General features: G+C 42.2%; 1 protein-coding gene across 4 annotated transcripts in view; it reads right to left on the reverse strand.

The window, feature by feature from the left end:
* Nucleotides 1-10982: 10982 nt before the first annotated feature.
* LOC106581093 (CMP-N-acetylneuraminate-beta-galactosamide-alpha-2,3-sialyltransferase 4) overlaps nucleotides 10983-13573 on the reverse strand; it is an 88619-nt gene continuing 86028 nt past the window's right edge. For all 4 annotated transcript variants that reach the window (XM_014162808.2, XM_014162811.2, XM_014162809.2 and 1 more), the window contains one exon: nucleotides 10983-13418. In XM_014162808.2, coding sequence (XP_014018283.1) covers nucleotides 13329-13418 — 90 coding nt within the window. In that variant the 3' untranslated portion in view covers nucleotides 10983-13328. The remainder of the gene's footprint in view (nucleotides 13419-13573) is intronic.

The raw sequence follows: 13573 nt of genomic DNA on the forward strand, positions 1-13573 counted from the left end.
AGTTGAACCTACGCATGGCAAAGAATGATTATTGATGCCATTAGTTTTGGAGGTGGACAAGTCCACTGGACTTCCTTTACGACCAGTGTGGTACACCTCAGTACTATCTTAGATGTCTTCTAAGATAATCCCCGTCTAGGGGCCTGTCTGCTCCTCACTGTTCTCATAGGAGAGTTTACAACTAGATTTGATTTATGCTCTGGCGGCCTCGTACGGTGTTGTCCGTAGTCTCGACCCCCCCACCGGCCTCGATGAGGCTCATCATGGGTCTGGGCTACTATTCCCCCCCCTTTGTGCCTCGGGACCCCCCCCCCCACCAGCGGGTGGTGTTGGTGTCCGATGCGCAAATGAAAAGGTCGGACCCTATGTACGAGTTGTCAGCGGCCGCGTTGTTCTGAGAATGGCTGTAACCTTTCAACCAAATCTCCTGGTGTTTGTGCTTCAAAACGCTCAGTGGCTGTCGAGGCATGTCAGTCACCACCGCGTCCGCGTGTGGCAACCTCTTCATTACCTGCGAACTGAGACGAGGATATCGGTCTGTGATATCGCAAAGTGTTTCACAAGTGGGAGTCATCGGGTCAGTTGCTGGACTGACACCATTAGTGTCATTGTAAGGGGTGACAGTCCCCAACAAAGCGGAAGGTGTATCATCGGAAGCAGAGTATACTCTGCGCATCAATGTTTTTCTTGCTGGGACGGCCGCAGTGCTTGCGGAAGTGTCCAAAGGGAAAGAAAAGTTCATCTCAACTACCGTATTACATGACTGCAAGGAGGAGGGAAGTTGCTTATTCACAGAGACAGCTGGCTCGAAATCATGAAAAGAATGGTCAATCAGGTTGGCTGATGGAATGTGTCGAGATATCGTACTATCTCCGTGGATCGGATTTTGTACCAAGAGGTTTCTAAACGTCTTTTTCTCAAGGGGTGCTTTCGACAGATACCCCTCGTGAAGGACTGCGTTGCAGCTAGCGTTAGGGGGAGACGGTGTGGTCAGTGGAGAAGGCACTGTGGCCTGTGACCATACCTGGTTGGTTTTCCAATCCATCAATGGGAGTAACCGATCCAACAAGTCTGCTCCAAGTAGCAGGGTTACAGTTTCGAGGCTGGTAACATACACAGGGTGAACGAGTGATACGTCCTGGAAGTGTAGTTTCAGCATGACTCTCAAAGTGAGAGGCGAGGTAGTCTGAGTGACCCCTCGAAGTTTAGTGTCGCATCGTTCCACTTTTAACCAACGTTTAGTTGGTTTCAAAGCCCTTTTGAGATCATCAAACAATGTTTGAGAGATGAGTGATATTGTCGCACCCGAATCAATTAGCGCATGACAAGCTAAGCAGTCCTCCAGGACTGTTTCCAGGTATGGCCGTTTAGATTCGTGGTTAGTGGACATATTCCCCACAAAGTGGAGTGGTCGTTCGCAATGACGTGATGTGCCATGTCTGTTCAAGATGGAAGCAGATTGACTTTTCCGATTTTGAGTGGGCTTGGCTTTAACGAAGCGTTTGACCTTTTTCTTCGCAACTTTTGTATCAGAGTCTATGGACAGAGCCCGGGGCTTGTTTCTTGATCAAGCGGGCCCTGGATAGGGTCTTGAATGAGAGCGGGAGAAATTTGAACTTTAACGTCCATGCTATGGGTGTTAATTCCTGCGGACCTGGTGTCCGGTAATTCCCCGTCTAGTCCTTGTGACTTATCTTTTACCCTTTTCTCAAATTGTTCTCGCTTAAGTTCTTCCCGTAGTGGGACTTCTGGAGAACATTGGTCTACGTTTTGATCGTCCTTCAACCCTTTGTTACCCTTGTGCTCTGACACTTTTGGTGGGTTGGGTGCTGGAACGTAGCGAACGGGTCGATTGTAGCGGTAGTCATGTTGATGGCTACGTACTTTACAGTTATTTCGACCGCGGAGGTTATTGGAATCGTGGTTTCGTGGTAGAAACTGTTGTTGTGCGTCATCTCTCGACGCTCCAATACCTGATAATGCACCCTCTAACTGGAGTGAGTGCTCCTGGTTAAACTTCAAAACTGAGTGGTCAGGGCTCTTAGCGTTGTGAACTTTTGATGCCTCAAAAGCTGTGCTTGCAAGCTCTCTGAGTTGTAAGATAGGCAAGCCAACGTGGGCTGCAGGGCCCAAGTAGGTAATGAAGGTGGGATACATGTTCGACAGAAACATTTGTTTGAATGGTAACAGCTCTTCCATTCCTGTTTCCGTGAGTAGGCCAAAGTAAGCTGAACGAAGCCTATGATAGAAAGCTTGTGGGTGTTCGTTCCGAGCTTGTTTGACGGTGTTAGCCAGTGAGCTATCGTGTTTGCGAGTCGCAGAACCACTGAATTCTAATTTCAAAGCTGTGGCAAGTTTAGCATAGTCATTTAGCACGTGTTGCTGTTGTAGACGAATGAACCTCGTCACGTGTCTATTCGACGTTCGCTTCAACAGGTAAACCCTGTCAGAACCCGTAGCGTTCGGGTAGCCACCCAACGCGTCCTCTATGTCAGCTAGGAACGTCTCAGTATCGTTTGGCTGACCTGGAACGGGGTCAAAGGTGGGGAAATTCTTGACGAGTTTGTCAAGGTATTCCGCGCCAAGCGGGCAGAGAGGGTTGGCTTCATCCTGTGGAGAGATTGGGGCCGAAAGGCCAAGAGAAGAAGCCAAGCCTTGTTGTTGTTGGCCAGGAGGCGCCATATTACTCAGTGCCGAAGGGCCAAGAGGAGAAGACTGAGGGACACATGAGGGAGGCAAGGTCTGAAACCTATTGTCTTCACTCCTGTGAGTACAGGGCTCCGGTTGCTTGGATGGGAAGTCGCGCTGTAGAGCGTGACCATTCTGGATTTCCTCCAGATGGTACCTAAGGGTGGAATTCTGCTGCATTGCAGAGTCCACTTGAGCGCTTAGAGTACTGATTTTGGACACGTGAGTGTCACACCTGCTCCTTTCGGGCTCAAACTTATCTGTCATGGTTTGCAGATAGAGGTCTTGAGTACGGAGCGAGAGATTCAGTGATGAGATTTCCTCTGCTTGCTTAGAAATCAATATTTCCAACCTCATCACCTGAGTTCTCTCATCATTCATTTGGTCAGCGACTTCAATAAGTTCTGCTGATTTATCATCCAACTTTATCATTGTGTTCATTAACTGATCGTCTTTGGTCTGCAGCGCTTTGAGGAGCACCGTGTTATTTTGAGTAACATTCAACAAAACAGCATGCATGTTGTCAAGTTGAGCGCTCCTGTTTGTAGATAACTCTTCAGATTTATCTAGTTTGGCGTGGACATCATCGTATTTAGTTTTGGCTAAATCGAGTTGTTCCTGTAGCATATGATTTTGTTCCTGTAGAAAACGATTTTGTTGAAGAGCTTGTGCTTGTTCATCGTCGTACGTTTTTGCAATTACATTTAATTGTTCAGTTTTCGAACGCAGTTCCATAGCTAGCAGAATTTTTCCCTTTTCTGCATTTGTGATTGGTTTCCCGGTTCTCTCCACCTGTCCCTTTATGTCTACCGTTACCTGCTCGTGCTTCAGCTGTGCACTGCGGTATTGGACAGATGGCAATCTCGGATGGCAAGACATCAGAGCTAGACTGGAGAGAACCTTTACGAGGCCTGCGCCCGATGGTTGATTTTGGAAAACATTGTTGTCTGCTTTTCCACTAATGGCATAATTAGGGTTGTTATCGCTGCTGAGGTCAGAGATCAATCCATTTACGGGTGGAGGTTCACTAATTAGCGGGCAAGTGGGGACCACCCCCTCTGATAGCCTGCACATTATTAGAACATTTGAAAGGAAAAAATGTTTTTCCTAATTTTCCAAAATGTTGGAATGTGGGGAGCTGCAAAGACGATTTTAATCTATTTATAGACGTTAATGAACCATCAGTACTGTGGAAGTTGGACGTGAATGAATTTGCAAAAGCAAAATGAATTAATCAATGCCAATGATTAGTCCTACCTGGGTAGGCTATCTGGGTATTAAACTTGAATTACCTGAGAGGTTGCTTCATCCCGGTTAATATGCAAAGTTTAAGTTGTCTCATTTAATTGGAAGAACCTAGAAAGGTATGTTCGACAATTTAACTAAATAAATTGAATGAGACGATAATCCATACAATCTCCATTGATTGGATATCATAAGTGTAAACCGTAGTTCAAATGTTGGGACCCTTCACCACTAGGGTACGCTCCTCCCTGGGGCTGAAGCCACATGGGATTCACCCCCGTCAGTAGTGGGTTTGGTGAATGTGCTTTGCTAAAGCAGATTTTACTGATTAATCTATTTATGATATATCAAACCTGTATAGGCTATCTGGGAATTAACTTTGAATTACCTGAGTGGTTGCTTCATCAAGGTTAATATGCAAAGTTTAAGTTGTCTCATTTAATTGGAAGAACCTAGAAAGGTATGTTCGACAATTTAACTAAATAAATTGAATGAGACGATAATCCATACAATCTCCATTGATTGGATATCCTAAGTGTAAACCGTAGTTCAAATGTTGGGACCCTTCACCACTAGGGTACGCTCCTCCCTGGGGCTGAACGTCAGTAAAGGGGTTTTACTGACTGTGCCTTGCTAAAGCAGATTTTACTGATTAATCTATTTATGATATATCAAACCTGTATAGGCTATCTGGGAATTAACTTTCAATTAACCTGAGAGCATTGCTTCATCTAAGTTAAGTTTGTAAAAAGTTAATCATGTCTCATTGTAGACGCCCAATCAATTTTGGATATTATTTGAAAGATCCACTTGAAAAGGTAAATCTGGCAATTTCACTTGTTAGTTAAATTGAATGAGACGCCATATCCAGTCAATTGTGATTGTCTGGATATGTTACCGTGCTCCACGTTTGAATTTCCCCTAGAGATGTACTGGCAATTCTTCACCACCAGGGTGCAGAATGCTGAAATTAAAACGGAAGTACAAAGGTCGGACTTCCGTCGCGCTAGCGGAGAAATTTTAAACGTGTTACGGTGGAGGGTAAAATGTTCCCTCTCTGTTAGCTTACCTGTAATGCTAAGCTATTGCTACTTGGTTCAGGAGTATCCTTCCAAGCACCAAAATAGGAAAGGGTGGGTTTTCTAGTGACGTCTCACCTTAACCCCATTCAGCATATTCTGCTAGCGTTTATGCTGACCGGAGCGACACGGTACTTAAATATCGATACGCATACGGTCTGCCCACACTGTTTTAGTGCGGTAGGCAAATTATTCGGCTCGGTTTACCGGACAGTTAACTTCTAATTTCTAACCTTACTCTAGAAGTTAATATTGACCGACAGAAATAGTACCGTTTGGCCTAACGGACTAAATCTGGAATTTATTCCTCACTGCTATCGACATAAGACCGGAGCTACTCTAAATAGCTTCTCTCAATGGAAAATGCACAATCACTTTGTTTACATAGCAGGCTGTTTGTACAATTCTGTTTGCACAATTGATATATAGAATTTCACAGCAAAGTCCAATTCTATCTTAGATTCCTCGCACCAATATGTCATGTCTTTGGGGTACCATTAAACAGAAGATATGTTTATCAATTAGCTCCCTGTAATTATTATCACGCGATTAAACTGATTAATCGTTTAATTGTAATTAACTAGGAGATCGGGGCACCAAGGAGAATATTCCGATTACAAAGCTATAATTTTCCTAATATAACTTTCCTGTACTATAATATTATATTCTATTATAGTATAGGCAGATTATCTTCTAGTTTAATTGGGGTATTTTACCTCTAGTCCAGTCTCATACCAAACGTCGTAAATTGTTGTATCTGTACGAACCCAGTCTTTACTAAAATCATCCATACATCAATTGTCTTAAAATCATTTATTTACTACACTAAGTAATTAACAGAACATACAAACAGTCATTATCGTCACAAAGGATTGGTATCGGAATGCGCCCTACTGGCTAAACAGGCCGGTCGGCCTGTTGAACAATGGATCATAAAAGGTCGGCTGAGAAGTTACACAGGGTTCATTAATATTAACAATTGAAGGCTCACTCATTCGGGAACAATTGCAATCAATATATATTTACGCTCAGTGTGTCGTTCTGATTCTTGTTGGAGAGTAGTTCTGTTGGGGAGTTTTGTCCGCGTTCTCTCTCCCTCTCTCGGTTAGAATGGATCTTTCAGAGCGACATTCATTAATGTCGTCATCGAATGGTTGGTTCGTTGGTCTTCGCGTTCAATGATATAATTTACTTAGCTGCAGACTAATAATTAATATCAAAGACATGTTCTTATTCTGTCAGTATCGATAGTCTAAAAGTTAACCACGTGGTATGGTTCACTTTCAGTAGAGGAATTGGAAGGTAAAACCTATTAGCCAACGGAGTGTAGGCCTGGTCTGAAGAAATGTAAATCGGGGGTGTTTTATAGTGCCCATAGAACAGCTTGTCAAATGACGCCTGGTCCTGTATGGGTCCCTGGGGGCGTGCCTATGACTGAGTTAGATTTGTATTTCTGTAACCAAATCTATCACATTACATCAGTACATAGCATCTCAATGTCTTACAAAAGCTTTATCCTTATTAATACATTCCATACCTTCTCCAGAACACAAAATGTCGCTTGGCTTTCCAATTCTATGAGTTGGAAGAATTTCCTGTGTCTCTCTATGGGCCATGTGGCCAGAGACTCTCCTGGAATTTTAGAGTTTTTACGACCCTTTACACACAGGGTGGATTGTGTGCAAAAGGGAGGGGTCAACTGTCCTCCCTGTACCAAAAGAGGCCAACGTCATGACAGGGTAAATATGTATACAACAAGAAAATCACGTTTGTCTGCACGGGGGCATTTAAAGTCACAGTTGAATCAAATTCATAATAATAGGAGCTTAGAAAATGATAGTGTTGCTGTGTAAATATCTGAGAAGGCAAGAAAATACATCAATTTAATCTATTTATTTGCACCCATAAATCAATTAGCCAGAGATAAACATCAGCGTACTGCTCACAACACTGTCTCGAGCCAGCCAGGTTGGACTACGTGCACGCATCCTCCTCCAACAGATTGACCTGGTTTCCAGTTCTCTTGTAAACAGCCCAGTTTCACACAGTCCCATTCAATTATGTAACTCAGTCAGTTGCATAAGAGAACAGAGTGTGAGAGAGCAGCCCATCAAGCATGACACAGTGAGCTCCTCTCATCAACACCATGGCAATTACGTGTATCAACAATCATCTGAGTCTTCAGTCGTGGCCAGTTGTGTCTCGGACAGAATAGAGAGAACTACACTATAAGCTTTTAAAATCAGTCAATCCCCTCAACATGTAATGGTAGTGCTCTGGGCCCAGTTTTTCCAAAGTTATCTAGCTAGATTTTGCCTAACGGATAGGATTAAATGCAAATAAATAGAATGAATAGAACAGACAAATCATTGAGTTAAATATAAATGCAACATGTAAAGTGCTAGTCCCATGTTTCATGAGCTGAAATAAAAGATCCCAGAAATGTTCCATATGCACAAAAAACATCTCTCAAAGGTTGTGCACAAATCTGTTTACATCCCTGTTAGTGAGCATTTTATCCTTTGTCAAAATAATCCATCCACCTGACAGGTGTGACATATCAAGAAGTTGATTAAACAGCATGAACATTACACAGGTGCACCTTGTGCTTGGGACGAGGCCACTTTAAAATGTGCAGTTGTGTCACAACACTATGCCGCAGATGTCTCAAGTTTTGAGGGAGCGTGCAATTGGCATGCTGACTGCAGGAATGTCCACCAGAGTTTTTGCCAGATCATTTAATATTAATGTCTCTACCATTAGCCACCTCCAACATTGTTTTAGAAAATTTGGCAATATGTCCAACCGGCCTCACAACCGCAGACTGTGTAACCACGCCAGCCCAGGACCTCCACATCCGGCTTCTTCACCTGCGGGATCGCCAGAAGGGGAGGTGTATTTCTGTCTGTAATAAAGCCCTTTTATGGGGAAAAACTCATTCTAATTGGCTGGGCCTGGATCCCCAGAGGGTCGGCCTGGCCCCCAAATGGACGGGCCTATGCCCTCCTAGGCCCACCCATGGCTGCACCCCTGCCCAGTCATGTGAAATCCATAGATTAGGAATTAATAAATGCATTTCAATTGACTGATTTCCTTATATGAACTGTAACTCAGGAAAAATCTTTGAAATTGTTGCATGCTGCAGTTATATTTTTGTTCAGTAGATTTCTTTAATCCTATAGCTGAAATCCAGATAGATAACTTTGGAAAAACTGGGCCCTGGAGACTGAAATTGAATGGTTAAATTAATAAAGTAAATTTGTTTCAACAGGCAGTATCAAATTGGTTTTAAGTTGCATGAGATGGCTACGCTACATTATCAAACTCACAATTGTTTTTGTGAGATTAGACTTGTCTCAGTGAATGGGAGGTCTCTTCCCTGGATGCACCGTACCATTATTGACAGTGTAAACAGATAGGTCAAGGCACAGATACGCAGAGGACATGCCTTAAATCGAGGGGCAATGCATTTCAGGCTCCATTTCAACTGAAATAAAACACGTCTTTAATTTAGCAGTTCATTCAATTACGAGCAGCACAGATATGAGCCACAGGAAAACCTTTAAAAGGCTTGACCTTGTGGTAATTGAGAGCTGAGCCTCCCTATGAGCACAAGATATCAGAAAGACATTTTTAGTTGAAAAGACATCTTTCAACCAATTTTGCTCACTGGGCTTGTCTAATGTACAGTACTGTGGTTGTAAGCACAGTAAATCATTTTACCCTTCTATTCTACAATAACCCATAACATTAAATTGTGTAGCCCAGAGAGAGATTTAACACATCCTGTATTGAGTAGAAAGTTGATATTCTAATCAGACGAGAGAAGGAATATACAGTTGAAGTCAAAAGATTATACACCTTAGCCAAATACATTTAAACTCAGTTTCACAATTCCTGAAATTTAATCCTAGTAAAAATTCCCTGTCTTAGGTCAGTTAGGGTCACCACTTTATTTTAAGAATGTAAAATGTCAGAATAATAGTAGAGAGAACTATTTATTTCAGCTTTTATTTATTTCATCACATTCCCAGTGGGTCAGAAGTTCAAATACACTCAATTAGTATTTGGTAGCATTGCCTTTAAATTGTTTAACTTGGGTAGCCTTCCACAAGCTTCCCACAATAAGTTGGGTGAATTTTGGCCCATTCCTCCTGACAGAGCTGGAATAACTGAGTCAGGTTTGTAGGACTCCTTGCTCGCACATGCTTTTTCAGTTCTGCCCACAAATATTCTATGGGATTGAGGTCAGGGCTTTGTGATGGCCACTCCAATAGCTTGACTTTGTTGTCCTTAAGCCATTTTGCAACAACTTTGGAAGTATGCTTGGGGCCATTGTCCATTTGGAAGAAACATGTGACCAAGCTTTACCTTCCTGACTGATATCTTGAGATGTTGCTTCAATATATCCACAATTTTTCTTCCTTGTAAAGCCATCCATTTTGTGAAGTGCACCAGTCCCTCCTGCAGCAAAGCACCCTCACATGATGCTGCCACCCCCGTGCTTCACGGTTGGGATGGTGTTTGTCGGCTTGCAAGCCACCCCCTTTTTCCTCTAAACAAAACGATGGTAATTATGGCCAAACAGTTCTATTTTTGTTTCATCAGACCAGAGGACATTTCTCCAAAAAGTACGATCTTTGTCCCCATGTGCAGTTGCAAACTGTAGTCTGGCTTTTTATGGCAGTTTTGGAGCGGCCTTTAAGGTTATGTCGAGATAGGACTCGTTTTACTGTGGCTATAGATACTTTTGTACCTGTTTCCCCCAGCATCTTCACAAGGTCCTTTTTTGTTGTTCTGGGATGGATTGGCACTTTTCACACCAAAGTACGTTCATCTCTAGGAGACAGAACGTGTCTCCTCCCTGAGCGGTATGACGGCTGCTTGGTCCCATGGTGTTTATACTTGCGTACTATTGTTTGTACAGATGAACGTGGTATCTTCCGGCGTTTGAAAACTTCTCCCAAGGATGAACCAGACTTGTGGAGGTCTACCATTTCTTTTCTGAGGTCTTGGCTGATTTCTTTTGATTTCTCATGATGTCAAGCGAAGAGGCACTGGGTTTGATGGTAGGCCTTGAAATAAATTCACAGGTACACCTCCAAATTGACTCAAATTATGTCAATTAGCCTATCAGAAGCTTCTAAAGCCATGACATCATTTTCTGGAATTTTCCAAGCTGTTTAAAAGGCACAGTCAACTTAGTATATGTAAACTTCTGACCAACTGGAATTGTGATACAGTGAATAAGTGAAATAATCTGTCTGTAAAAAATTGTTGGAAAAATTACTTGTGTCATGCACAAAGTAGATGTCCTAACCGACTTGCCAAAACTATAGTTTGTTAACAAGAAATGTGTGGAGTGGTTGAAAAACGAGTTTTAATGACTCCAACCTAAGTGCATGTAAACTTCCGACTTAGACTGTCACTGCAGTGACAGTCTGTGTCCCTGAGCAGCCATTGCACATCATCAGTTCACTCATTAGTTGAAAGAGCAGCACTTACATGTCTTTGATACAGAATAAAATGTCCCTGTTATTGTAATCTACTTGGGCAAGTGTAAGCACTGGCAGACTTACCATTAGGCAGAACAAGAAATTACCTCAGGCCTTCCATCATCAAGGGACCTCATGAGCTAGGCTCTGTCTCAATCCACCACATCTGCCAATATCGGCCTTCCGCACCTGCAGTGGAAGACGTCTGAGCTACAGCGGTTTTTGTCAGACCTGGAGGCATCCCGGAAATCGTTATTCTCACAAACGTTTGTAGCATCAGAGTACACTAATATGACCCCTCTATGGAAATATGAGACTCTCACAAACACAATGTTCTCCGTTTTGCTCTACCCCCACAAGCGTCACAATACTCTTCTGAAGGTAACCCGGTACCGGCTGAATAGGGCATTTCCATGTAAAAGATATACAGGTAATTCCACGCTAAAAAAAAAAAACAGCCACGCTAAAAACACACTTCATTTTGATTACATTTTTTACTGTTTTTCCATGTATGAATCACATGTTATTCAATGCATTTCTATGGGCTAATAGCAGTAAGGCCAAATTCAATGTTTCATCAAATACATTTTGTATATATACACATTTTTTTTGTAACACAAAATGTGAAGAAATCCAAGGGGGGTGTAGACTATCTATAGGCACTGTATCTGATCAGGTCTGGCCAAAAATATTAATGGCATGTCATACTCTTTTTATCCAGACAGCATCAGCTACATAGAGTAAGACAGAGGGGCACTGTTTCACTCGTTCGGATGCTATCCCAAGTTTGAAGGAAAGTTGGCGGGTACACAGTGCACTGTTCCAATGCTGGAATTATTTTTGGATGAATGTGCGAAGGTACTCCGACATTGCTCATCCAAATATTTCTTAAATCCATTTTTAGATTTGTGCATCGTTAGATATTACTGCACTGTTGGAGCTAGGAACACACGCATTTCGCTACGCCTACAATAATGTCTGCTAAACATGTGTATGCGACTAATAACATTTGATTTGAGGTAACCTACTTCTTGAAGTGATTTGTTTGACAAATCACTTCTTGAAGTGATTTGTTTGACAAATCAGATGAACATGAACCAGTCATGAGGTTATGTTCATGGCACATTAAAATAAAATGTTTACAGTTAAATGACATATTTACTAGAAAACCCATTTACTTTTTAGCAGGGGGTGGTGGGCTCAAACTGGCCACTGCCTGACGCCTCCAAATCACTAAGTCCGCTCCTGTGTGTAAGACTTACTGACTGCATGGGTTAGACTGATTGAGGCTGTGCTTGGCCACTCGCTGGCAATGAGGATGTAGTGACAGGCAGAACTTAATGTCAGCTCTAATAAGGATGGCACTGCATTTAGAGAGGTTAAGAAACATCATTAGCATCTGTCACTAGCAGCATTATTTAGTCACTGAATAAAGAGCCTTGCACGGTCTCCTGGTGCTCCAGATGTTCAGGATTGGCTTTAGCACATGTACTGCATGGTACGGCTGGCTGCTGTTGTTGGAACTGCCCCAAGCTTCAATCTCTGAAGTGTCTGTTTTCTGGGGGCTGTGAAAGGAGAGGCTACCTACTGTATCCATCGCCAACTTTATGGAGTGCCTTTTCGCCATCTAGTGGCCAAAAGATGAGAACTTCCACTGTAAATACACTTCCGTGTAGCTAACAAAGTTCAGCTATCGCTTTTCCCATAAACCAAATTACAATGAACTCTGTTACATACACTGAGTGTACAAAACAATAACGCCTTCCTAATAGTGAGTTGCACCCCCTTTTGCCCTCAGAACAGCATCAATTCATTGGGGCATGGACTCCACAAGGTGTCAAAAGTGTTGCACAGGAATACTGGCTCATGTTGACTCCAATGCTTCCCACAGTTGTCTTAAGTTGGCTGGATGTCATTTGAGTGGTGGACCATTCTTGATACACACGGGAAACTGAAAAACCAAGCAGCATTGCACAAACCGGTGGGCCTGGCATCTACTACCATACCCCGTTCAAATGGCACTTAAAATCTTTGTCTTGACCATTCACCCTAATGGCACACATACACAATCCATGTCTCAACTGTCTCAAGGGTTAAAAATCCTTCTTTAACCCGTCTCCTCCCCTTCATCTACACTGAAGTGGATTTAACAAGTGGCATCAATAAGGGATCATTGTTTTCACATAGTCAGTCATGGAAAGAGCAGGTGTTCATAATGTACATCTCATAACAAACAAAAATATTCACAACTAAAAAAACATCAATAAATTATGAAAAAATGTCTGACCATGGCACAAAATAAATCAGTCTTTGCTAAGAAATTGTAAACTGAACAGTGATATTTCCATTTAGATTTCATTTTAATAAAAATGAATTACATACAATAAAATATCCAGTGGTAACATTTAAGAGGCTTTTTAAAAAAAAAGTTAATTAAAAACAAAATCAAATCAGAACTCAGGAAAAAAAAAAGAATAAATTAAATATATATTTTTTTTTACAAATCGGAAAAAACGTATTTATTTTCAATAAGAGTGAGGTGAATTAAGACTGGCACAATGTGTGATTATGATGTTTGGACCGTATTGTCAGCAGAGGATTCAAGTTCACAACTGACATCTATCTGTGTGTAGCCCAGTCCAAAAACACCCGCTAGCCTCTACCACCTAGGCTTGTGTGTAGATCTAAAGGAAAATGTATAGGTATGTGCAGTGCAGTGAAAATTCCTTTCAGATTTTGATGAAGTTCCTCGGAGGTAAGGGATAGGGGCTGTTTCTTGACCGTGCCCATGTGTGTACAGTATGTGTGTACAGTATGTGTGTCAGGAGTGAGGGTGTAAGTACATGATAGCCCCCGAATCTTCTAGTTTTTTTAAGGCTTCTGCTTCGTGGGTAAGGTCATGGTAGGAATCCTGGAACAGAACGAAAGCAAAGCCTAAACATATCACTTATTTTGCCTGAAAAAAATTGAAAACATACACACAAGTGCACTGAAAAATATACAGGGATGAACACTTAAGAGTGTTCATCCCTGACACGGGAGTTGAGTAAAATCCCATGTACACTC

The sequence above is a fragment of the Salmo salar genome, chromosome ssa20, assembly GCF_905237065.1.
Source record: "Salmo salar chromosome ssa20, Ssal_v3.1, whole genome shotgun sequence".
NCBI classification, from domain to species: Eukaryota; Metazoa; Chordata; class Actinopteri; order Salmoniformes; family Salmonidae; genus Salmo; species Salmo salar.